General features: G+C 32.0%; 1 protein-coding gene across 3 annotated transcripts in view; it reads right to left on the bottom strand.

Moving 5' to 3' along the window:
* The window catches only part of Sema5c (Semaphorin 5c), a 47,464-nt gene that overhangs the window by 8,354 nt on the left and 11,416 nt on the right, over positions 1–27,694 (bottom strand). For all 3 annotated transcript variants that reach the window (XR_016317245.1, XM_089708136.1, XM_089708135.1), the window contains exons 3-11: positions 26,966–27,068; positions 7,463–7,670; positions 5,612–5,766; positions 5,128–5,287; positions 3,523–3,722; positions 2,958–3,119; positions 2,322–2,613; positions 862–1,072; positions 120–275 (exon numbers count right to left, since the gene is read on the bottom strand). Coding sequence is in view for 2 of the 3 variants with exons in the window: in XM_089708136.1 (XP_089564262.1) it covers positions 120–275; positions 862–1,072; positions 2,322–2,613; positions 2,958–3,119; positions 3,523–3,722; positions 5,128–5,287; positions 5,612–5,766; positions 7,463–7,670; positions 26,966–27,068 (1,647 nt within the window). In the remaining variant the exon portion in view is untranslated. The remainder of the gene's footprint in view (positions 1–119; positions 276–861; positions 1,073–2,321; positions 2,614–2,957; positions 3,120–3,522; positions 3,723–5,127; positions 5,288–5,611; positions 5,767–7,462; positions 7,671–26,965; positions 27,069–27,694) is intronic.

Here is a 27,694-nt window from a genome sequence, read left to right as displayed (position 1 = left end):
TATCATATGTCATTTTAGATTCATACAACTTTATTTAATCAATAAAAGACAGGTTTGTTGTATTCTGGACATATTAAATAAAAATTCAGATAATAAAACATTTATTCACTCCCACTTACCAACACACACTTGTCCGCCATTCGCCGGTCGTGGGTTATCACACCTGCGTGTACGACACATACACATATCTGGCTTATCATCGCCGTAGGGAGCTCGTGGTGTGCCATCTTGCATGCAAGGCTCCCATTCTGACCAGGATGACCAACCACCGTCCACTGAAATTAATTAAAATTGATATTTAGCTAAAGAAAACGTGTTTTGAACATTAAAGCAATGTTTGGTGTGAAGTAATCATTAATAGACGGTTGTTAACATAAGCCTCTTTCGTCATAAAAAGATGAAACATAGAAATCATGGAGTAATATTTAAATTAATATGTAAGTGTCCATGACAGTTGACACACACTTATAAACACTTTATCAACTATAGATGCGTAATAATGAGATTTAAAGCATTTAAACACTTTACATACAAGTAGTTTTTAAGGAGATGCGTCTATAATAAGACAAAGTCATCGTTAGTATTTCTTCCTAGGCGACAACCGAAGAGAAGACGTTTGTTGTGAGTTATAATAGGCTACATTTTCACGAGGTACCAGGCGCCCATAACAATTGAGGTACTCACCGGGCGAGCTCAAAGTAGTTCAAGTAGCGATATTCTGCACGAAGTAGGAATGGTGTATAATATGTGGAGACGATCTCACACACACTTCTCTAGCATAATCCCAGACTATCTTGCTATTATCACACTAAAAATTTCTATCTAAAAGTACCAGGCGCCCATAACAATTGAGGAACTTACCGGGTGTGCTCACAGTAGGACAAGTAGCGGTATTCTGCACGAAGTACGAGTGATGTATATGTGGAGACGACCTCACACACACTTCCCTAGCGTCATCCCAGCCACAGTGCGGATCTGTAGCCCCGACACAGCTGGATCGAGTCTTGTATCGGGAACAACGCTCACTGCCAATACGGAGCACGGCTGTATCGCTGCCTATGTATAGCGACATCTGTGGAGGAATAACGTTTTATAATTGACAACATTTCATTTTTTATAAGGCCATGAAAGAAAAAAACCGTTTCTTTATTTTGCTCTTGCGATTACAGAAAAAAAAATATTTCATTTTTTAATCGCATATTTTAAGAGAAATTAAATAAAAACGATAAATGTGATGATGACGTCATACATACGGAGGAATAAAAATGAGCCTTAGCCTAATTTAAAAAAAGTTAAAAAAAAAACTATCACTGACGTTTACAGGGTATGGCATGTGTCAAATTTCATATTAATGTCATTTTTGTGAATTTTTCATGTCAACAAACTTTTAAATCGTGTTATTGTGTTTTGATTTTCTAATTTAATCTCATTAGCGCGATGTTTGTTTGATTGGAGGTGGACCAATTCATTTATATTATACAAATAGTGCCTAGTTATAGTGTTCATAATTTTCTTGAAATAAAAGACTTTGTTTACTTACTAAAAGTTGTATTTATTTAACACTTTCCAACGTTTTTGGGATAGTATATTTGTTTCCCAGAAATTTTCAGCACCCCATAACAAATCCTGCATAAAGTCATCATCATCAGTACTTGTGAATAAGTTTCTTTTGTTTAAAATTTGGATCAGCAAATAACAAATTACAATATTTACAAATCTTGACGAATCAAAGTGACAAATGTGCCAAAATGTCAACTGTCAAGTTTTTTTTTTTAAACTAGTTATGTGGCAAAGGAAAAAATGTATTCCTCCGTATGTATGACGTCATTTAGCGCTTACGATATTTTAGAATGAGATGATTTTAAAACTCAAAAATATGAATGAAAACTTCGATATTTAGAAAAATCAAAAAATACATGTATCATAATTTTTGATCTAGTTTTCATTAAAATAAAAATAAGTAGCTTAAAATTTTGAAGGTTGTAAATTAGGTAAGATACAAAGATTGAAAATGGCGTTGCTCAGCTGTCAAATCGTTTTTTGACCCATACCAGCATTAATTTGAGCGGTATTAACACACAGATAATCGTACATTATACTGTAGAATATATATTTGCCAAATAATACACCATTTAAGTGCTTTAATTATGAAAAAAGTTGACTTGCATAAGAGTTAAAAAAGAAATAATAATCATACTTTATTATCTATATAACTTGTGATTCTAAAATAATAATATCTTTAATAAATTATCAAGGGTCTTAATATAATTTGTTTTTATAACTTTTTTAACTATGGAGCTATATCTGTAGAAAAAACTTACCGTATCCTTAACAAACTGCATACTCTGTACATCAAAACCACCCATAGCATCTTTCAGCTTCCATATTTCAGCCACACACGCGCCCTCATACCGCGGCAGTATTGCCAGCTTCACGATATAACTTTCCTCAGTAGATACGAACACTACGAGCTGTTTTCCCACATTTTTTGTGTTGGCAACATCTACGGTTACGTGCGTGAATCGTTCTAACGTGGCTTTGTATACGGGCTCGCCTGATATAGGCCGGATCGAGTCGTACATTAGGTGGTATCGGTGGTATTCTATTGCAGGTCTGAAATTTAAAATAGGCAGGTTTAAAATAGATGATTCTTTTAAATTACTTAAATATGCACGATAAAATAGATTTTTTTTTTAATTGCATTGAAATATTATTTTGGAGTTCTTGATATTGTTTTATTATTATTATTCTACATTGATTAAAAAACAAAGAATTTGCACTACCATTGCTGTTCATACATATTAACTAAAAATCTAACAAGTAAAATACCTACATTTTTAACATTTAATATTTTTTTCTTCAAAAAGTGTTTTACGTTAATTAAATGACTTCCAACATTCAATTTGAATTATGTAATTAAAATGACTAATTTATAAAAAATCCTAACTCTAACTTACCTAGTATCTGGCATGCATCTAAAATGTTCTCTAGCCTGTCTGGATGGTGACTTCGGTTCCCAAGTGGATGTAGGCGAGTCTTGCACTTTGTATGGCCCCTCAAAAGCCGCTTGGATGTCTGTCATATTGTATATACATACAGCGCTGCCGGCTATACTGTTACTGTTGAAAAGAAGAAATATAGTTTGTTTCAATTAAATAATAGAGACAAATGGTCAAATTAAGCAGTTTAATTATTATTAAGGCCGAAAAATTGTAGATTTCAAAATCTTGTTTCTATAACAATTGGGTGAAATAACCACAATATCTACAGATAATTAAGTTACAAGCTATGGTATCAGTAATTAATAATTAATTTAAAAGAAAAAATGTAAAAAAATAAGCCATTCGAATGATCCTTCGAGCCGGATAATGTTACCTCATAATTGGAACAATAGTTTTTAAAAATACAAGCCAACAAAAATCGCTTTATCAATCGAATTTACCCAACTAAAAGTAACTCATAAACTCGCAAACATAATTACTGTATCAAAAACACTATCCAAGTATACTAAACTCTACTTACATAGGCGTAGTAAACACAGCAACAAGTATCTTCTCCTGCGGCATATACTCAACGCTTTGCACTTCATCATAATTAAACGAAACATCACCGGGCACTGAGCATTTGAGCCGAGCCTTGAGGAAGGTACTCCAATTGTCTTTCATCACTAGATGACCGCCTGAGTCGTTCTTGCATACTCGTGCGATGCGGGAATAGATTATCTAGAAGAGAAAATTTTATATATTGGTAATAATGAACGATTGGCAGATTATTGGTAATTATGTAGCTATAAGATTGCTCGAATTGAAGCGAGTGTAAATTATCTACAACGAAGAGAAGAATTCATATGTTGAATTTGTAGTAGCAGAGATAGATTAAGATTTTGAATAGAATGACTGTAGGTATATTAGCTCGAAGGAATGACAAAAGAATTTCTTATAATGTCGTTCAATCTTATTTAAAACAGAATTTCCAGGTCAAAATTGAATAGCCTTCAAAAAGTATAATGATTTGATTGCAAATAATAAAGATGTTATAATAATTATATTAAACCAGTTACATAATTGTTCAGTATCCGTAAACTACTTGTTTCATTTTCTCTTCATGTTTATATAATATTAAATAAAATAATAATACAAATTAAACACCCGTTTCTAACGTTGAACACTTGAAACAACAATTATATTACAATTACACTATGATTATGTGAATTGTATAATTATGTATGTAAAATATGTAAATATATGTGTACATACAATCTCCAACAGACTAATAGTGAAAGTACATCTGTAAATTATCATAAATAAATAGTGAGTGAAGTCCCATGTCCCCTAGAGGGGTAAGAGGCAGATGCATTATACATCTATTTCACCGATCGATTTTCTTTAGGGACAAGTAGGTGATCAGCCTTCTGTGTCCTGCCAGACCGAGACATTTTTTTTCTTTGTCTCCACCGGGAATCAAACCCATGACCCCTCGGCGTTACGCTCACACGTCAACCACTATACCAAGGAGGCGATCATATAAATAAATAAAGCATTATTTATTCTCTCTAACAAATTTATTTCTAAACTCCACACAATTACAAACTATCAATCACATGTTGGTTTTATTGCAAGGAAATCCATTTACATTCACAAGTCAAATGGACTATTGAATACCAATGTTATTTGTGTACGATTGCTTCCATAAAAATGTAAATGCCTTTGACAATGTACCAATACTTTGAATTGTAAAGTAAGTTCCTGTCATACATACGATTTGTGATGTACACAATCGACTTTTAACCGTATTCCTTTGAGATACGACTCAAAATCACTTTTGTATCGTATTGCAATGTCATTCAAGTAATAAATTGCAAACAATTTAAGAAGCTTAGATTTTACTTTGTTTGATATGCACACAATTAACGGATGACATAGAAGTAGTTAAATGAATAACTAATATTATTTACTTTATTTAATAAGTGGGCAAGTCAAAATTTAACTTTCTATTTGACTGACTTATAATTTTGTATCTACCCGCAAAAATGTTAAAAACGCGAATCATCGTTGATACATTTATATAATTGTTTGTTTGTTTCAATTTATTGACAATTAATTCAAACGTTAATTAAAAAATAAATACCTTTCCACAGTTCAAATGTTCAACAGCAACTTCTCTAAAGACAAAATAAACGAAATGGTCATCTTCAAAACTGCCTACAAATTGGGGCTCGTTCAGCCAATTCAAGTCATATTGTGTTGTTCGTAGCATGCCTGTGTCTCTGGGGGATGCCCCTCGACTCCTGAAAAACAACAGATTTTTTAAATGTACTTTCTAATGAATTTTGATAGAAATATTATAGTTAGGACTGATATATATTAATATGCAAGTATCTAAAAATAAAAGATTTAAAAAGACTGAATCAAAAAGCTTATTTGTTGCATACCTACTAAACTAAACTCTGACTCAAACTTCAAAGTCGATTCATAAAAAAATACAAAAATTAAAGAGTATAGAGAATATTATAGTATAGTCTATTTTTTATACATATATATAACTAACTATCTACCTATTCCAAAAACAAAGTAAATTCCCCGTTTCTCAAATATGTATATCCATTGCTAACCTGCAAATTGCTGTGTCAGAACTAGTGAAATCAGTAGGTGTTCCTGCGTAATATTCGCCACTAGACGACAGAATGGCGGTCACGTTCGAGTGGGGGTTGTGGGGACAATTCGCAACCCCGGATACCCATTCTGACACCATGTTTAGTGATTCGATCTGGAATAAATAAAAGATTAAATAAATTATTAAATTTTAAGGCTTTGATTAATTAAAGTACTTACTTGTTCCTGGATCTTCTACTATTTTCATTATAAGTTGAAAGTGTAACGCGTAGACTATCGCATTTATAATAATGGGTAATCATTGAAAGATACCTAGACTAGGTTTTCATTTGTAGGTGCATAATATAATCTTTACTTGATATATAAGAAAATAACAATCGGGTGCTAAAAGGATTCTTGACAGGCATATTTTTGGTAAGTGCCATTTGTAAACATGTTTATTTATTATTTTATTACACTTTATTGTAATACAATCAATGTTTATATGCTGTAAAAACTTTAGGCAAGCAACTTGAGTACACTGATCTTGAATTTATGCATGTAAGTAGATATGCTTTAAATATAATATCATATTAATTTTATCATCAGTTTTGTACATTCAGGCTCATAAAAGTTCTTCAAGTCTTCATAAAATTCGTACCAATATAATGCATGTTGAATATTCTAAAACACCATAAGATATTACATTCGAAAGCTAGTATTCCATTCTATTGGTCTAACCTTCTTGCCCCACTTACACACGCTAATTAGGAAGTTACATAGCAGCTAATTTATGCCTCGTTATCACAGTTCACCTAATTTCATTACGATAAGATTACCGTTATTATTCTAAAGGTGACCTTCATAGTGTGAGATTTACGCAATTCGGTGAAGTGTAGGACTAATGTATGGAAATTGTCTGAATATTGTTATATAAATAGATAGATAAATGTATAAACTATAAATAGATTTTTCTTCTTGGGCAAAATTTTTGAAAAATGATTATTACAGTATTTTTACATCAACGAACCCAATTCCATTTTCTGCTATTATTTTGTAAAAACGCGGTATGGATACTACACTTTAAAATCTATAAAAATAACAAAAAATAATGTCGCACAAACTGGTATTATAATTCGAGTATATTCATTTCGCTATCATAAAGCAAAACAAGTTCCTTTTATACATCAATAACATGTACAGATACAATTTTAAATCAATGGTCTAGACACAAACAAGCTGAATGATTAGCTACCAATACATATTTATTCACGTATGAATGACGGTTAAAAAATTCTTTTGATCTTTCATGTGCATTTTATATGACAGAGATCAAACTAGTTATCAATATATTGCGGGCTTCTAGGAAGTAAGCTATGCAAAAAATTATACATCATATTCATTTACAAGCCAGCGGAGATCAAATAACTTGATTACTATTGGATGTGACATTTCGAGTTATTACGTTTTTGCTTAATAGATGTATAATTATTGTTATTAATTTATCCTATTTATTGCATTTGCATTTCGTAAACATGATGATATTATGTTGTTCGTATGCTAGAAGTTTTATTTTGAAGCATTTTATACGAACGTCAAATCCAATGCCGTAGTAGGCAAAATTAATCCATTTCAAAACAATACAAAAACATCGATGAGGAGTTTAAAATGTATCCGCCTACTAGACACCTTATGATTTCAACACTTTATAATACATATATCTATTGACTAATCATAATACTACCATCTGTCCAAACTAAATCTATCATCTAACAACCTTGTAAGACAAACACAAACAAAACAAATATTCATTAAAATCCAGACAAAAATATAAATAGTTCTTCGACATAAAAAAAAAACAAAAAAGTCACCTCCCGCCAGCTACACAGGGGACTGAAGGCATTGGTCCCACAAGCGAACAGCTTATGTCCATACGAGAGCAGAACTTTCACGTAATTATGGCAGTCTTCCTCCGTCTGGCCTTTGTCCTGGCAGAGCTTGGTTTTGTCTGCGGGTGCTGGCCAGGACGCGCGCTCTAGTGGCCGCAAGCCGCGTAAGGAAAGACGGTAGAGGGTGTCTCTGCGAAGAAAAGTTTGATTATTTTGTGCTGTAAGAAATAACAATTTAAAGATTTATACGGATAGAGATGTCGTAAAGCTTTTTTTAACAAAATATACAAAATAATGTAGGCATTTATGTCAACTACGTGATGAATCCAGAACTCGGAAATAATAGGATGTAGGATAATAATTAAGTGGATTGGAATAATTGATATGAGTTTGTATTGGATATCTAATAACCGACTTTTTTGTAATATATTTTTTTGTCTCAATGATTGGCAGAAATATATCAAAGTATTTAATAAAAAAAAAAGTAATAAATATAATATTGAACTGTGTTATCATTATTCACTAAATTGAACAATTCTGAATACATTATCATTTCTGTTAATTCCTCTTCATTGAATATTATCAAATGTATACCTACTTTGTTTCATACTCAACTATTACAAAAAATATATTAGAATACGGAATTATTTTTGAGCGATATTATAAATATGTACTTACAAATTGCATATTTTTAAACAAATTATGAATATTGTGTAATTTAAATTCCATCTCGGAAATGTCACAATCATCAACCCACAGACGTTTTATATAAAAATCTACCAACGCAGTAAACTTATTGTGGCGGGCGCATGTTTTTAGAGTGCTAACATATTTTACATTGAATATTTGAATACCATTTTAGAAAAAAAAATTGAAAATTAGTTTATCTTGTCACGTTGTTTCTAGGAATCTAGTAGTCTAATGTTCAGAGGAACAATCACTAAAAAACTGGGCGAATGTAATATAAGGGTTTAATTATACATAGTTATAAGACTTCCCTTCCTATTCAAAAAACCTTTTTATATCTACACATATTTTAATTCCAAAAAGATTATGTTCAGTATATGTTGAATAATATTGTACAGTTTATTTTCACATTTAAAACGTATGCAAGTTGCATAGTAAACATGCAACGCAAACAACTAGTTTCGTATTCCCGCCTACTAAGCACCAAGTAAAGCAGAAATGTAACATAATACATATGCGAACAGTACTTAGGACATAGGAGTCTCTAATTATCTGATTAAGTAGTAACCTCACTGAACTGTACAATGTACATCTGGCACTGTACTACGCATTATTTTTTGTCATACGATCTTCAAAACAACATGTCATTGACTTTACGACTACATAGTTAAACGGCGAAACTTTTGAAGATAAAAATTAAAATAATGAAATAGTGTTAAAATCGATTTATCAACTTCCAAGTAAAAGTTATTCTTAACTTAGAACGCTATCTCATATCTTTCCTAACAAACGAGAGAGACATGCTATTATAATAGTTTCTGGATTACTTCTTTTGGCGTCTATCACTTTAACATTATTTACGTATACGACACTGTCGTGTATCTTAAAAGCATCTTAGGAAAGCGTCTCATTAATACGCGTCACGTAGGTGTATAAAGATAAAGGTGATGTTAGGCATAATAATTAAGTTCCATAAAGATAGTTGCTACTAGGGCAACTCTAGGAAAACATACAGTACGAATTGGCAATGTTATCACGAAATTGGATACGCATAGCACGGCTTAATAAATAGAAAGTGAAATAAGCGTTAACTCATGATAACACCCAGCGATAACCCCATGATTGCGTCCATAAAGCATTCGATCGGAAATCGCATTTTCTCTTCCTCTCAACTGACAAATAAGGTTGCGCTAAAATTTATTCGCGCTAACGAGTTGTTGATTAACCCCTTCCTTGATACTAAGCGTAAATACGGAAATCATGTGTTCAATCCTTAGTTATAAAAAGCGGAAGGATACGAAGACTTACAAATGCATTCCTTAGTTGAAGGTCAGTGCACACTATACCACAAACATGTATAGAAGGAAGCTCCATGTGAGCTAGCTCTAAATATCTTAATAGCGGAGCGATACCACGTTTAACGCATTTATCAAATAGAGTCAATCCATCTCGAATAATACCTATCAACAATGAAGTATAATTTGCAAAAAAAGTTAGATACCTACCCATAACATAATCCCATACAAAGAAGAACCGTGTACAATATTTACATTTCAAGCAAATTAGGGTCGGACTGGAATTAGCTCTAATACATAAGTCTTACAAGTGTGCTTTCACCCTAAGCAATAGGTAAACGCTCTGACGCAGCAAAAAGCGCGTCTATAAATGTCACTATTCTTAAGCAGCTAACGTCGCTAATGAGCATCCTCAACAGGTTCCTAACTATCTGACCGACGTTCTTATATTGTGCAAATCTTTTTGTCACAAGAAAGCAAGTCATCTCAAAGCGTTCACAGCAATTAGTTGTGTAGTCAAGCTCTAACGAATAGGGGATTACAGAAAGTGATGTATTTCGTTTTTAATTAATCGTCGTTTTTATTTACTTATATTCCGCCGTCGTTCTGCTTACTTCTACCACAGATTAGTGAATAGTTACTGCTTCTACGCCACCTTTGGAACAGGCTGACACGAGTGTTACGATTAGTAAGTTCGGGTCATAGTAACTATAAACTACAGGGACTGTATGAGCTACTAAAATATATCCCGGGACTTATGACTACTATTCTAATACTATTCATGAAGTCACCCTATAGCTATAGAGCAAAGCCCTATTGGTAGATACAAGATACAAGATTAATCGAACTATATAATTAAGATCCATGAACTTGTTAGAATTTTGTAGCATAATTGACCACTTGCTTCATAAGTAGCAAGATCCGGAGTTACAGATTAATCTCTACTTTTTTTTGTTCAATAGTTATTTAACAGGAAATAAGACATTTAGAAAAACAAGCCCACTTCGTAAAATAAATCGAGCAAGCGATACACACCCAAAAATACGATGCAATAAACAAAAACGTATGACGTCAATAGCATTCATAAAATGATATCTTCTAATCCTCTTTACACTAGCCTAAGGATAGTGCTTATCGTTTATCTTTCTATTTTTATTTTTTTAAAAACGAATATGTAATGACGAAAATTGAGTAATATTTTTCTCATTTTATCTAGAAGTTACTTCAAATTTTATATAATATGCATAATAATTATTTAAATGACTTGTTAGAAGTTGTCCTTAAAGTGCCACTTACGAACGCAATTATATTGAATATTATTGTGCATTTAATAAATCCTATGACATGCATCCATACCTATTACCTAAGTATCAGAGATGAGATTACAACAGACCTCATATTTCTAGAAACGCATAAATAGGATATCATTACACAAGTAAAGCCACAATCGCTTTGAAATAATACCGGGAATATCGAATTTCAGTGCAATACAGTATTGTAGCAATAATATTAATATACAATGAGAAATCGAAGGTTATCTGTGCGAGTTACATAAATATTGTCTTAACTCTTGCTATGAAATCTATTGAAATGAAGGGAGATGAAAAATTATTTGCGATCTAAACTTGAGTGCATTATTTCTTGTAGCTTTCCCTTGCACTTGGCAAAATGATAGCTAGTTTAAATTTTTTTACGCGGACGAGCGTGCGTGCATTATCATGCATTTCTATAGCTGTGTTATTCTGATATATAATCTACATTCCTGTAAAGTTTCAGTCAAATCTGTCCAGTACCTAGATATATTATATTATATCCATACATCAATCCATCCATAATTACAATCTTTCGCGTAATAATTTTCTATATTAGGTACCTATAAGATTTTGCAAATATACGCTGACGCGGGCCACAACTACCGAATAAATTATGCATATTCTATAAAATAAATACCTACTACTGTTCCTGCGTACAAATAGGCATTGCTTTATTTTATTGCACATAATAAATCTGCAAAGCCTAGGCATTAGCGATTACATTGTACTTTGCGTAATACCTGCTTGCTAAGTATGAAATATAGTTACGTATTTGTGCAGCTTAAATGAATAAATCGCTTCTAGGTTTGTAATAGCCTACATATTTAAGGTTGATGTTCCGACCGTCCCTCCATACATTTTTGATTACCTCTAAACACTTAACACAGACACTATTTCTTTAAAACTAATCATTTTATCACTTCTCTATAATGAAATGTGTGCGCGTTCGACCTTTTTAATCAATAATTTACAATATTTACTTAGAAAAACAACAGTAAAATACCGGAAAAATTTGACACTTCTACAGTAGTGTGCGTGACTTTTGCCAAGCGAAACACGACATAAAGCACGACATCTAGCGCATAGACTATATACTTATTACAGATCTAGCGCGTCAATGTCTAAACGAAAGGCGATGTTTAGACATTGACGCGCTAGATGTCGTGCATTCGCGTTCGTTATCTTATGCATAATGAGCATAATTCTAATAAATCAAAGTTCTGTGTAAAAATTGAGTAATTTCATTTCCAATCGTTCAAAGAAAATAACAATAAAATAAAATAAAACTAATGACCTTAGAAACTATGTTTTTTTTTATTTATTACTCATTATTGTTCGTCCGTCGTAGGTCTGTAAACTGTATTGTACACTGAAGGTAAATGGTACTGTAGGTACTTTAGTTCGGCGTCGTCGCTCGTCGGCTTGATATAAAATTACATTCTTGATTTCATTGACACGCGCTATGATTTGCGCGCGGAATTTCTTGTGTTGTGAATTTATTTTTGTATGCTATGCATTTTAATTGAATCAAATTGCAATATTTCTCTAGTATGCATTTGAGACTATATTGTAATAATTGATCGTGGGTAGGTATAGTAATTAATTATTCTAATAACGCAATTATATTTTCGGTGGGATTCAAAACAAAAAATTGGCCCGTGATTTTTATGAAATTTCACCACATTGCAAATCACATCAATCATAGTTCATACACATGTATGACGAAAGTGATTAGTATTGTGGCTAACATTGACTCATCAGTTCATCACTGAAACCAGTGATAAATCAGTACCTATATCATATTGTGTTTGAATATTTTTAAACAATGATATAAGTATACAATTATTATAAATCGGTAAACTATCAAAGTAATCACAAACTTGCAAACATTGGTAAAATGTCCAGTAGTTTATGAGCCTATTCATTACAATCAAACAAACAAACAAAGTTTTCCTCTTTATAATATTAGTGTAGACAAACACTATGAATACGATCACGAATGCAAATTCGGGGATTTTCTAATTATTGCTAAATAATAATTGAATTCGTTTTGAAATACTCTATAATTTTTAGTGTATAAATAGACATTTATAATGTGGTGCTCATTTTTTTTGTACTGCTAACGCTATTGTAGGTACCTATTTTCGTTGTTTTATTTCAAGTGAACACGGCCATACAATTTTGTCACGAGCCGCCTATGATTGTAGGTACTTTTGTTAGGCTCCTTCGTCGTCCGCGTCGGCTCGAAAGTTCTTGATTTCATTGTCACGCGCTATGATTTGCGCGCGGATTTTCTTGTGTTGTGAATTTATTTTTGTATTATTATTATTTTTTATTTTTTTTTTTATTTTATTGATTCAAATAAAATATTTCACTAGTATGCATTTGAGACTATATTGTATTATGTATAATTTATCGTAGGTATAGTTATTCTTATAACGCAGTTATATTTTCGGTGGGACAATTTGACCCGTGATTTTTCTGAAATATCACCACGTTGCAAATCACATCAATCATACACACGTATGACGAAAGTATAGTGGCTATAATTGACTCATCAGTTCATCACTGAAACCAGTGATAAATCAGTAGGTATATCAATATCATATTTTATTGTGTTTGAATATTTTTTAAACAACGATATATACAATATTATTATAAATCGGTAAACTACCAAAGTACTTCCGAATTTTCAGACAGACAAACAAGTAGTTTGAACACGCAGTTTTCTTATACTAGTAGCAAAAATCAAAACCATAATATTATGTTTACCTACTATATTTTACTAAAAGTCGAGTGCGTCGAAATCGTAAATAATAATATGTTTTTCACCTTCCTGGTTATTTTCCCATAGTAAATAGTGTTTTAGGTTTGTTGTTGTAGGTAGGAATAATAATAATTATTCTTACATGTTGGTTATGAAATGTATATTGAAATAATTTACTTTTACAAATCATTAGTGATATTAGTTTTGAGTGAAAATGCTTGGATCAGCATAATATTATATGGTACTTCAAATACATGTTTTGATAAAAAAAACAATAGTGTAATAAAATAAAACTGCGTTTTATTGTAATCAATGTTGACAATTTTAAATTCCAAAATTATTGATCAATAAAATAGTTTACACCAACAAATATAACTTTTATTTTTATAACAATCGTTCATAATATAAACCGTAGCAGGTGGCGTTTTGAAGTTCTGTCTACTCATACAGAAAAATGGAAAACTTGTTTTTTTTGTAAACAATTTATTACTCATGTTGTTTGGCAACTCGAAGCGTGGTCGTCCGTCGTAGGTACTTTTGTTCGGCGTCGCGTCGTCGTCCGCGTCGGCTTGATATAAAACATTCTTGATTTCATTGACACGCGCTATGATTTGCGCGCGGAATTTCTTGTGTTGTGAATTTATTTTTGTATGCTATGCATTTTAATTGAATCAAATTGCAATATTTCTCTAGTATGCATTTGAGACTATATTGTAATAATTGATCGTGGGTAGGTATAGTAATTAATTATTCTAATAACGCAATTATATTTTCGGTGGGATTCAAAACAAAAAATTGGCCCGTGATTTTTATGAAATTTCACCACATTGCAAATTATATATTATACAATTACAATTACAATTATTATAAATCGGTAAACTATCAAAGTAATTACAAACTTGCAAAATATGCTTTTCCGAATTTTCAGACAGACACACAATTTTATTAGTTTGTTTTAGCAAAGTAGGTACCTATACCTATACGCTTACGTCGCGCGTCGCGTCGTCGAAAACGGTGCGCCCAGAAACAAACATACCTAATTCAGTTACAATCCTTTTTTTGTTCCGTAATTTATTGTATTTATTCTAATACGATTTTTTTTATTCGTCGGCCAGTTCTACTAGGTATAAAAAGATAAAATTGAAATATAATTATTGTAGCGACAGCCATATTATGTTACTATGTTTTCGTAAATATGTTTTTCACCTTCCTGGTTATTTTCACATAATCTTATCTTATATATAAAAATGAATCGCAAAATGTGTTGGTAAGCGCATAACTCGAGAACGGCTGAACCGATTTCGATAATTCTTTTTTTATTATATTCCTTGAAGTACGAGGATGGTTCTTATGTAGAGAAAACGTAAACATGTACCACGGGCGAAGCCGGGGCGGACCGCTAGTCTTATATATAAAAATGAATCGCAAAATGTGTTGGTAAGCGCATAACTCGAGAACGGCTGAACCGATTTCGATAATTCTTTTTTTATTATATCCCTTGAAGTACGAGGATGGTTCTTATAGCTAGAGAGCTAGTTAGTTTAGTTTTAGTGCAGTGGCAGTGTAAATGTTGTTGTTGAGGTTATGTAAATTTAACACTTTAGTTAACTACCAAGATATAAAGAAATGAGGATAGGACACAATAACTATTGGTTGAGGTATTTATAAACTCATAATATACTTTAAAAAAAATCACGTTTTAATAAATTTCTAGAATTAAATTAGAACAGCTGATTCAAAATAGCCTAAAAAATCTTAATAATAATAATTACGCTTCACAGCAAGAAGAAATGTACCATATGTACCCGCACAAAGTCGATATTGTGTTGCCTACCGTTCGACTCAATGGCTAGGGTTGTAACTACCTATAATAATTATTACCAAACTAATAAACCGAGTGATGCGAAATAACCATAATTCTTTTAGAGTTTGATAAAATGATCAGGCAGGTATTTTCTTTAATCCTCTGAATTCTCGGTTACTAAATTGTATCGTTGAAATTATTCTTAATCGCGTAAATTTAATAAATAATCATATGGAAAACACTTTTCATTTGTTTTTTTACTTTCACTCCCAACTACTATACAATAATTACGTTGTTTCGGTATTTTGACGAGAAAACGCAGGAAACATCCGTTGTATCATTTTAGATAGATTGTATATTTTGTATCTGTAGAATTGAAATCAAAGCTATGTATATGTTGTCTCCATTCTTTTCTTATCGGATTGTTGATCCCAATGCGAATGCGTCACTTAAATTTTATAAAAGACAATTAAGAACATCAAAAATAAAGTGATACGTAAATATTTCACAGTGCAATATATTATGTAATTAATAATAATTATATATTTATGAAAAAATAATTACATCAGATTTAATAATAGCAATTGTTTTGAATGTACATAATATGAATAAATGATTACATCATAATAGTAATAATCACAATTGTTTTATTTCCCATTTGTTGCAACCCTAGCATATTTTCATGTAGCAGCAGAAGTACCTACACTGGCGGCGCGGCGGCATCGTGCGACATCAAAGGCATTGCCTTACTAGGTAAGTTTATAATGACTCATTTCTTTTATTATATAACTAGCAATGCCCTGCGGTTTCACCCGCATAGATAGCGATATCGTTACAGTGAAAAGAAAAAAGTCTACTATATAGGTCGGACTATAGGTTTAATTTTTAATCACATGAAAATCACCTTTACCCCGTCCCGTGGGGCCGTGGGTTATGTCGGATTCCTACCGACCAAAACCCCACTGTGTTCCGTCAAGACGCATATTGGTAGAATTCCTCCGTGACCCCCGCACTACGGCCTGCTCGAACAGTATACCTACTATTTTCTGTAGATTGACACTTTTAAAAATTCGTTATATCTTTTGAATGGAATATCCAATTCTTTTCATTTAAAAAATATTTTGCTGGTATTGAAACAGTCTATAATAAAACATCATTTAATGGGATAAGGATTAATATATGTGTATGGATAACATGGTTTGATTACTGTCGGCACTTTTATTTACTTTGAAAACGTAAAAAAGTTGTTGTAGTAACATAACTACTGAAGATGGACATATGGTATCGCGGACTTTCTTGTAGATATTGATCCATACTATAATACCGTAGAACATTTTTTTGTTCTATCTTCAATAGATTCCGCAGCGCACGCGATGACAGAAGTTTTATTGAGGATTTTTTTACACCTTGGGTTACATTATTGCATTTTTGGTAAGGATCTCTAATTTTTTTGAAAATGCAATATAGCCTATGTTGCTCAGTAAAGATGCAGCTTTCTAATGGTGAAAGAATTTTTGAAATCGGTCCAGTAGTTTTTGCGTGAAAACCATACATACATACATACTTACATACATACTTACAAACTTTTCCTCTTTATAATATTAGTATAGATTTACGTTTTACTTTTACAGAATCCGATTCAATGGATTATGAAGACGAGTCACACAACGCCATACGATAGTGATGATGAATGAACATTTCAATAAATGCATGCGTGTTTTTTTATGTTGTTTTGTAATTGTTAATTGTTTCTTAAATAAAGAAATAAACTAAATATTTAAATGATGATTTGTTATTTGCAACACAACTTTATATTTGAGATTCTTTACAAATGTATATTTAGTTTTGTATCATCAAATTTATAAATTTTATTCCATAGTTTTCAAAATTAAATGTAAATGACCATAAAAACATTAATAAAGTAAATCATTGATGTAAGGTCAGGGAACGTAATACATATATACATCTGACCATGTAGAAGCTAAGTCTTGTTGACTGCTGAAGTCTGTAAAGTTTTGTTGTCTGCTGAAGTCTGTACGCAATGAAAATGTCTGCCGTTTCGAAAATAAGTTTTTAAGACCCTAATAAATAAAATATATGAATGGCAGATCTGGTCAAATACTTTCAAAATTGTATTTTTTTCAGCACTTTCATAAGTGTCTGCCAGAATGTTATCCGCGTGATAATGGTCTGCCATTGTTATTTTCCGATAGTAATAATAATCTATTTTCAAATATCAAAATGGCAGACGTGGTCAAATGGTTTCAAAGTTCGCCAAAAATTTCCACCTGTCTTACCTAAGCGCGCGCCCCGTCCACCACTCTGGGCTTAGTGACTCCTCATCTCATGTATAGTAGGTATAGGGGAATCAACACACAAAAATCCAGGTCTGGTCAAATACATACAGGTAGCTTTGCGCTAGCTCTCTAGCTATTACTTCTTATGGAGAGAAAACGTAAACATGTACCACGGGCGAAGCCGGGGCGGACCGCTAGTAAATAATAAAATAATAAATAGTGTATTAGATTTGTTATTGTATCTTGTATACCTACGAATAATTATTCTTACGTCTTGTTGGGAAATGTTCAAATACCTACCTATTGAAATAATTTACTGTTACAAATCATTAGTGTTATTAGTTTTGAGTGAATAGGCATGGATCAGAAATTCAGAATATAATATGCTACTAACTACTCAAATACATACATGTTTACACAACAAACACCACTGACCTCTATAACTATAAGTTATAGAGGTCAGTGACCGTCAGTGACAAACACTATGGATACCTACGCTCGCGAATGCAAATTCGGTGATTTACTAATTATTGATACCTAGTCATTGAATTCGTTTTGAAATAGCCTGTACTTTGTAATTTTTAGTGTTATAGACATTTATAAAATGTGGTGCTCATTTTTTTGTAATAAATCATCCCGAACGCTATTGTATTTTCGTTGTTTTATTTCAAGGCCTCTGGGTGAAATAAACAAGTCAAATGATTTTTGTTCTAATTGTATTTTGGTAGTAGTTTGTTTAGAATTTACATTACCATTGTTTAATTTTTATTTTGTATTTGCAGTAAAATAAAAAGATGAAAAACTTCATTAGGTATATTGTACGACACCTCACTCTGAATCGCGCTAGCGAAATTTTTTCGTTACAGAGCACATATACAACTTTCGGACAATCTTCATTGAGGCCGGCCGGCAAATCGAGTATGTCGAGAAACTTCACTTATTCGATGGAGGTATTCTACCTTCCTTCCTCCACAGTTGTGGGACCCCGACGTGCATTGAACACGCAGCTTTCTGATACTAGTAGCTAAAATCAAAACCACAGATATGTCTGTGATCAAAACCATAATAATATTTTTACCTATTATTTTACTAAAAGTCGAGTGCATCGAAATCGTAAATATGTTTTTCACCTTCCTGGTTTTTTTTCCATAGTAAATAGTGTTTTTGATTTGTTGTTGTATGAATAATTATTCTTACTTGTTGGTTATGAAATGTATTTTGAAATAATTTACTTTTACAAATCATTAGTGATATTAGTTTTGAGTGAAAATGCTTGGATCAGCATAATATCATATTTGCTACTTCAAATACATGTTTTGATAAAAAAAAAACAATAGTGTAATGTAGGTAATAAAATAAAACTGCGTTTTATTGTAGGTAATCAATTTTGACATTATTTATTTCCCAAAATTACAATAAAATAGTTTACGCCAACAAATATAACTTTTATTTTTATAACAATCCTACTTCCTACTAATGCGAAAGTTCATACATGTTTCAAAAGAAAAACTTTTACTTTTACTATTATTTCAATTTATCCGGTTTAATTAAGACTTAATATTGATACATATGATCATTATAAATACAAATAGGAATTAACAATATAACGAATACGTGGCACAACTAAAATTTTACCGATACCACCCGTGGTCATTCTCCTTTGTGGGTCATTTGTAACAGGATGGCGGTTCTACAGCGAAAAAAGAAAAATGATGGTCAGAACGCTGATACCGGATACCTTAAGATACTGTAATATAAAATATTACTAGATTAGATAAAATATTATAGGTAGTATCTTCACCGTGTGTGACGCGCTTTACATTCACGCCATCTAGAGTTAAATCTTTATCATTTTTGTATACGTCTGTGTGTGTAAACGACCCTGTATGCAATGACAGATGTTAAAACGCATAATTTTACCGAATTGGGTGGATTTTAAGGCAATGATATAACATATTTCAATAAAATATAATATTCAGTAACCGCCATGACTATTCCTAGGTTTGATGACTATTCCAATTACGCAAAAACTCAAATAAACTAGAAATGTAGAATTCAGCGCCATCTAGCGGGATATTGGCTGGGAACAGATCGTTGCAATCACCTTAACTGTCACAATCATTTTAATACTACGTAATACGTATTATAATTTATAACAGTTTAAAATATTTACATATATCGCATCGTTATAATTATTAGGATATTGTTAAACAAACACTTATATTATTCGATTGTTTGAAAAATTGTAAATTTAATCAGTAATCGGAATTATACATTCTATATTAATGATTGCAAAGATAATTATTATTATCAATGAAAAAAGATTTATTGAGGAAAACCAAAACCTCATACAAGCAACAATAGCAACGTCTATTCTTATTCAACTTCGAGATATACACAATTAAAAGTCATATAAAACTGATTCCTAGACAAGTACCACGCTCAAATACTAACAGACTCGAGTACAAGCGAAGCCACTTGGTCAAACATAATAACCAAAGTTTACACAGCACTACACACAGTAATATGACATGATACACGTGACACAACTCTTTGATACGCCGCTTTTTTGTGTGTAATAGCATTTTAATGTGTGCAAATTGACAATTTTATATTTTATCGAGTTACTGTTTTATTACACAGATGGTCTGGCCGATCGTTAATGTTTGTGTGTGGTGTTAGATGGATCAGATGTTTTATATGGGAGTAATATAGCTGTTTAATATAGGCCTATGGCTATTATTATGCCTTTGAATTGCTTTTATCATTGGTGAAGTCAGCATGTAAATCATCATAGCCTAAGTTTGTGTCAAAAAATATTAAAGATTTTCAAATTTACTAGTTAAAACTTTGAGAAGGTGAGGATTCAGATTTCCATCACCTCACATAATACCTATAAGGGTAAAGGATTTGTGTTTGTTTATAAAATGTATTGTAAATGTTTAACTCATGTCCTGCAAAATTGGCTAGTTTTGGTCATCAGCAAAAAACTGATCAATATATGAGTCCTATTAAATTTATGTACATAGCGTTACCAAAATGCACGACTATCCTTACTTACTATGGTAACACGAACACTAACACGAATTAATTAGTCATTCAGGCTTACAAAAACAACGAAAAGGCTAAAAAAACATCTAGTGAGATATGAATCAGCTCCTTCCGCTAAACCGTTGCGATTCTGAGATAAAACAAGTACCTACATTGGAATACTACTTATTAGTTATTACAGGTACAGAGAATAACAAATTATCGCCTTAAGCTTAGTATTTAATTTGTTGCTTGTGACTGTCGTGATTTAATAATAGTCAGAGAATAATCTTATTCTTTGTCCTGTTGCAACAACAAATATTATATAAATGAAATGATTTTCAAAGTGAACCACTTATCATGTGCCATATAAATAAATAATAGTAAAAATAAATACGAAATTCGATTAAAAATGACCTGAATAACGATACATTACAACTGGCAAGCCGCAAAGCATCGAATAAATAAAAATTCAAACAAGGCCTTATAAGTCACAATCCTTGACGCCTCCCTTCACCAATCAACCTAAATAAAATCATTGATGTAAAGGCGTACATATTTATTCACGTTTTATTGATGGCACCGGCATATCGACGAAAAAGATGTGCCGGTAATAAAAACACGCTGGCGATCCCGGGAAACTTTTATTGCTACGGCCTGGTAAAGGTCTTAACTCTTAACAAACTGTTGCCTAACTATAACGCCAAGAATATATGTATAACTCTATAAACGAAATCATCAATATAACCAAAATTAGTACAAAAGTTGCAGATACCGGTAAAGGTTTGCTCATCCTTTTCAAGCAAGGCAGGACACTTTCATCATTTTACTTTTCAAATCTTAATCGAGAGCTTTAGAGGTTTTACTCTCCTACGTAAATCGATACACAACCAATAATTTTATCAAGTTTTCAACTTTGCATTTCTTATTTTATTTATATTCCACGTTTATTGTAAGTAGCCGTCTGCTATCCGTCACGCATAATTATTATATGCAACAGAAACCGGGCCTATCGCTTGACTTGTATCTTATTTTACAACCATTGCAAAACAGTCCAGCCGTAAGCAATTTACATACATGATCTGGGAAAATATACGGGTTTACAATATTCCATTTATTTGCTTTCGAAAACTTTATAGCAAATATTGTAATAATTATTATATATAGCGCTGGTACTTTATACGTTTTTATGGAGATCGTAATTCGCAAGTATCGTATGATTGATACAAATGTTTTATTTTTTAAAAGCAGGTTCATAAAATAAATGTCAACTAAAATAATGACTAGATACGATGGAATTGCGACAACTTCCTCTGCAACAGATGTTGATGAGGGGATCAAATTAGCACTAAATATAGCATGGTTGCGTATTGTATGAGATTTTTTTGTCTGTATTTTTGTATTGGTTTCTATTTAAATGTATGGACCGTGGTGCTAGAATTGAGTTTTGAGATAAATGTTGTACCTAGTTCTTTTTCACATGTTCGTCCAAATTAACGTGTACACTTTAAATTAGTACTGCCCCAAGTAAATATTCATTTAAAAATAAATCATCAGAAAAGCATATTTCGTAGGTATTTACATTGTAAAATAAATTTACACAATTCGCCATAAAAAGCAGACTATACGTTACAACAAATACGACTAGCTCATCTGAATCAAAACAAATTATGCCCCTCTATTAAAAAGTTCTCACCATTTCCTTAGGCGATCTCCACACCCGTGCCAAACCGCCTAGTCCGTACTCACCCTTAGCAATTAGCAATTGTTATTTTTAGCTCGTACCGCAAAGGTGCGGCACTGTCATCTCGCATACGCATTAATTATCGCTATCACGACATGCGACGATCCGACAAATTAACACGCAATGTAGGGTTCGTTTACCTAGACCCTTACGAGCTACGTACTATTTGTCTGTACATCAACTGTAATCACTTGCAAGTAGTCCATTAAAAACAACGTGGAACTAGTAACTTTAGTAATCTGTGGTACCTCTGATTGTATACAACAGTAAATGCAGGAAACCAAGGTGATACATGGTTCTGTAGATATAATTTATAGGTAGTTTTATATGAAAAATGTTAGATAATTTAAGTCAAATGAAAGCTCATTAGAAAGAAAGCAGACCCAATTTATTTAGGTACCTATTCTTAATGTGGGAACAGAAAAGAGTCCTCTCTTTTGTATTCATTTAAAAGACAATAGAGGAAATCGCTTAATTTTTGATGTGAAACTTCTTTATCGGGGTTGGAAAAAAATTTAGTGTAACATTTTTTCGTTACGCGTGACATTTTTCCGTTACGCGCCATCTTTTTCTTATCCCAACCACGCGTGATTCGACGTATTTCTGTAAAGTTGCATATAGTAAATTATTTTTTGAAAAATAAGGTCATAAAGAAGTTTCACTTCTTACGTGTGTACACTAGTACACGCACACATTTTTTAAAATAACATTTTAAGTAATCATATAATCATAAGTCATAACTAATTCATATAACTGTCGTAATAGAGCGAAATACAAGTAACAACTTTCAACATCTTCATTTGATTAAAATTTAAAATATTTAAATCTGATAAAACGTAAGTGCTTTAACACTTAACATTATCAATATTATTGTTTATGTAACCTTAATTTTTATTGACTCACGTATCAACAACAAATAACTTAATTTGTATTTATTCAACTCTTGCATAACCTTTCTACTGATAAGAATTTTTTACGTCTACGAGTTATTATTTTGTCAAGGATCTCTTTTTTAGGATACAACATAATTGTATGAAAATTTTAACAATTTTATTAAACCCCTTTTATGTTTTGACCTCCCTTTCTTCAAAGTATGCATCCAGTACAAAATTTCTCGTTCGAAATCTTAAATGATTTTATATAAAGTTCTTATAATTCAAAGGCCCTTTCATAGACCAAACAAAGCTTTGCTCAAAATAAACACTGGCATACAAAGGCAATTCCTCAAACAACATATGAACTCTGTTTATTTTATACAAAGTTCATGGACCTGCTTAACATAATAGTCAACGATTGGATTTAATAGCTCTACGCACGGGAACTTTATCGCGAACATCGCAAGGTAATAATCACATACGAACATAAAAGTCGATATATTTTACTACTTACTAATAAACGGGTTGACCCTTACTGAAGCCCATGGACTGGTATATATAGCTAGCATAATTGATATTAATATTGCATTTACTAGCTATTCCCATTATTTATGTAAAACTAATGCTACTCGTAGGTTATCCTATGCAATAAAATAACTTATCTAATATATATTATAAAGGCGAAAGTTTGTAAGGATGTATGGATGTATGGATGTTTGTTACTCTTTCACGTAAAAACTACTGAACCGATTACAATAAAATTTAGCACACATATAGAGGGTAACTTGGATTAACACATAGGATAGTTTTTATCCCGGAAATCCCACGGGAACGGGAACTATGCGGGTTTTCCTTTGCAAACGCGGGTGAAGCCGCGGGCGGAAATCTAGTCTTATATAATTATGTGCGATACGATGGTGGAATAACAAACAACGTATATAAACGCTATACCAAATATATCTAACGACTTTCTAAACATAAAAAATACTATACCAAATTCAATTAAAATATTTCGCAACAAAATTTTGTAAAATATTATAACTACCCTCATTTTTTCCTAAATTCTCATAAGAATGGGATGTATGAAATATTCTAAGTTCAAATCTAACAAATACATTTTAAACATGACCTCATCCTATTTTTAACATTAAAGCGATCATATTTCGCGTTATTACAAAATAACGACAAACTTGACGACATATACGGCCGTACATCTAAAGGTCAACCTCAAAATAACTTATAATTAATTAATGTATTCATAATGACCAAAATACCAGCATTGTTCATATGTTGATCATTATACTAGCATCTAAAATTTGTTTGTATAACTATCTCTGCAAACAGGTGAATGACTCAAACGGATAGACCAAATAGTGTTAACATCAAAATAATGTAAACATAACTTTTTATGGGATATACATTCAACTTTTAAATTTATTTGGATTATGTTTCACGGCCGTTTGTCTCAATTAAAGCACAGTCTGTTGATGAAAAGGTGAGTTTTTTATTTATAAACTCTGGTTATACGCCTAATTTAAAATGATGTATATTTTTGATAGCTAAATCCTAGCGGTCACTGTCCTAAAGAAATATGTAGTTCTTTAGGACAGTGATCGGATTCTGATGATTGATATTTTGATTGGCTCATTAAATATCATGTATTAAATATTAATCATATAAAAATTGCAAAATGGTATATTTAAAACTTTTTTAAAAGTAGGTATAATGCTGAACTTCCTTTCGAATGCTCTATGAACGGACATTGAAATTGACTTTGACCCCGATCTGTGCCATAAAGATGCCGTAGAACAATGTTATTTTATTTAAGTTATTATGTTTTCCAAGGCTATGTCATTACTACACATACATGTTTTCTAATGTGTATAGTATAGACATGATTCATTTGTTTTCGTTTCTCAAGTAGATGTAGTAATTACTACATCATGTTTGTGTTTTTAACTAAATTGAAATCGCTTCATTCATTCGGGAGCTATAATGCCACAGACACAAACACACACACACCTCAAACTTATAACACCACTCTTTCGCATCTGCAATACCTACATATTATAAATTCATTTATTAAAAATGGTTTAGACTTTCGAGTATAAACGAAACTATTTTAAATCAAAAAAATTTTGTCAATAATCAAAACGTGATGTATGTATATTTGCAATACCTACATATGGCAGAGATTCATAAGTCTTAAGAAATAACGGCGTAATATTGAAGACACATACGCTCATAACTCAATACATTCCCATGAAGAATAATAGCAATTCCTTGCCTTATTCGTCGAAGTCTATTTCCCATGGATAAAGTAAAAGGGGTCAATAGGAAAATAAAACGTTTCAACTTTCAATGGAGACAGAGACCCAGTTTCTATTACTAACTTATGAGCTGTTTATACACCTGATGTCGTACAAATATTCAACAGGTGGATTTTACAATGATTCCTCCATCGAGGCCAAATCTAAAATCATATAAAACAAGAACATTACAATAACATTTTCCAGTTCACAGATAGGTACGCGAAATATTAACATAAGCCACCAGACACTTAACTTTACCTTAAATTACTTTGATGGGACCATAAGAATGAAAAAAACCAGATCAGCCCAGATCAATTGAAATTGACAGTCCCTATCCAAAAAAAAGAAACATCTTACAACGTAAGGACTATTGTTCCCACAAAAACCTTTTAATATTTAAACACGTTTTAATAAAACATTGTTTCTAGAAAGCTAAATAGACCTATCTCTACCATCGCTTCCAGTAGCAGTAATTAGTAATCCTTTGAACACTGACAATGACCACGACTTTGTTGGGAAACAGGGATTATAGATAGCCTAATTAGTAAAGAGGAAGCAATTAAGCTATACCTAAACATGTGTATCTATCACTCTTATTAACATGATCATTTGGTTAAGTGTACCAAAACATTTCTATTCAATATAAAAGAAAGTGAAATACTATATGAACATGCTTGTTTCGCCAAAAACGATTGAATCTATTCTGATATATCTCCTAAAAAATCGTAAAAAACGCGCTCATAACTAAATTAAGCAATATTTAAATTAAAACTATAAAACGTTAACGCCACTAGGCTTATTAGATAAGAATCCCATATTAGTTAGAGATAAGAGACAATAATTTATGATACCTCCATATGGATCGTCAATTCTGGCGACCCACGTCACTTCGCATGGGAACATCCCACTGTTGGAATTGAGACATTTCCGAAATATGCTCATAAATGTATTAATGTATCACAATATTGTAAAAACCTTACTTTATGGCGATGTTAAATACAAAGTGACTCCCACGCATTTGCACGCATACGCAAACGGGCTCGCCAATAAAAAACTAGTTTTACAAGCGCCGTGGCATTTGAAAAACAATATTTTACATATTTCTATAGACTTAACGATTTGGGGACAGGCCCTTTCTTAAATCTCATTTTTGACACATCTTAATATACTATTCATATGCAACCCTCGATCTGGTTTGGACTTATTTGAGGAGAAAAATTTTAACACATCGTTATCAGCTTACTAATGTAAAATGTGTAACTGCCTTATTTCTCTCCAGAACTCTGATACTGAATAAAGTAAGTATATTATAATTGTGTTAGAAACCACAAAATCACCACTAATAAACAGATTTCACCAACCTTGCACCCACAATAACCTGGTCCCTTGCAACATCGAACAACAGTTGCGAAAACGATCTGGCATCCTTATCTTCGAAGATATCGCTATCTGACGCCAACAGGTCTGAAAATAATGATGATAAATTATGATAATGCGTAAAAATCCAAATATATCTTATCTGTATTACACAGAGCCTACAAATAACGGATTTATTATGCAAGGTCGTAAACTCACGACGAATTGTCTACAGCTGAAGATCGAAATAATTAATGCCTTGAATTAAATATGGAGAATTCTTCAAAGGTTGCCGCTATTTTATGGCTATATGTACACTAGAAGAATTCGCGTGATAATTATTGTATAAAATAACAGATTATTAAAAAATCACAACAAAAAACACCCAGTGTAGATACGTCCTAAATTGTCCATACGAAATTCGACGAAAACATTATGCCTTTAATAATAATAATTTATTATATGGAGAATCCTCGGTAACCTGTCACTTAACCTCCAAAATTGGCATTTCTCTGTGACCACAGATAACTTTCTATTCTCATAACACATATTTATCACCCCAATACATTTAGATAACCTAACAAACACGCAAATCTTTGACTGACCTACTATCATTTATTTATTAAGATATTCCATTTAAAATCTAGTATTTGATCGCATGTGATGAATAGCGCACTTAGGATTGAAATATTGGACATAAATCGATTTATACCTCTTATAAATTAAATCGAAGT

This window comes from Colias philodice, chromosome 20 (assembly GCF_061535455.1).
Source record: "Colias philodice isolate Cphi_HAF_F1 chromosome 20, ilColPhil1 Martin Lab GWU primary, whole genome shotgun sequence".
In the NCBI taxonomy this organism is placed as follows: Eukaryota; Metazoa; Arthropoda; class Insecta; order Lepidoptera; family Pieridae; genus Colias; species Colias philodice.
This window is presented reverse-complemented; position numbering and strand designations above follow the sequence as displayed.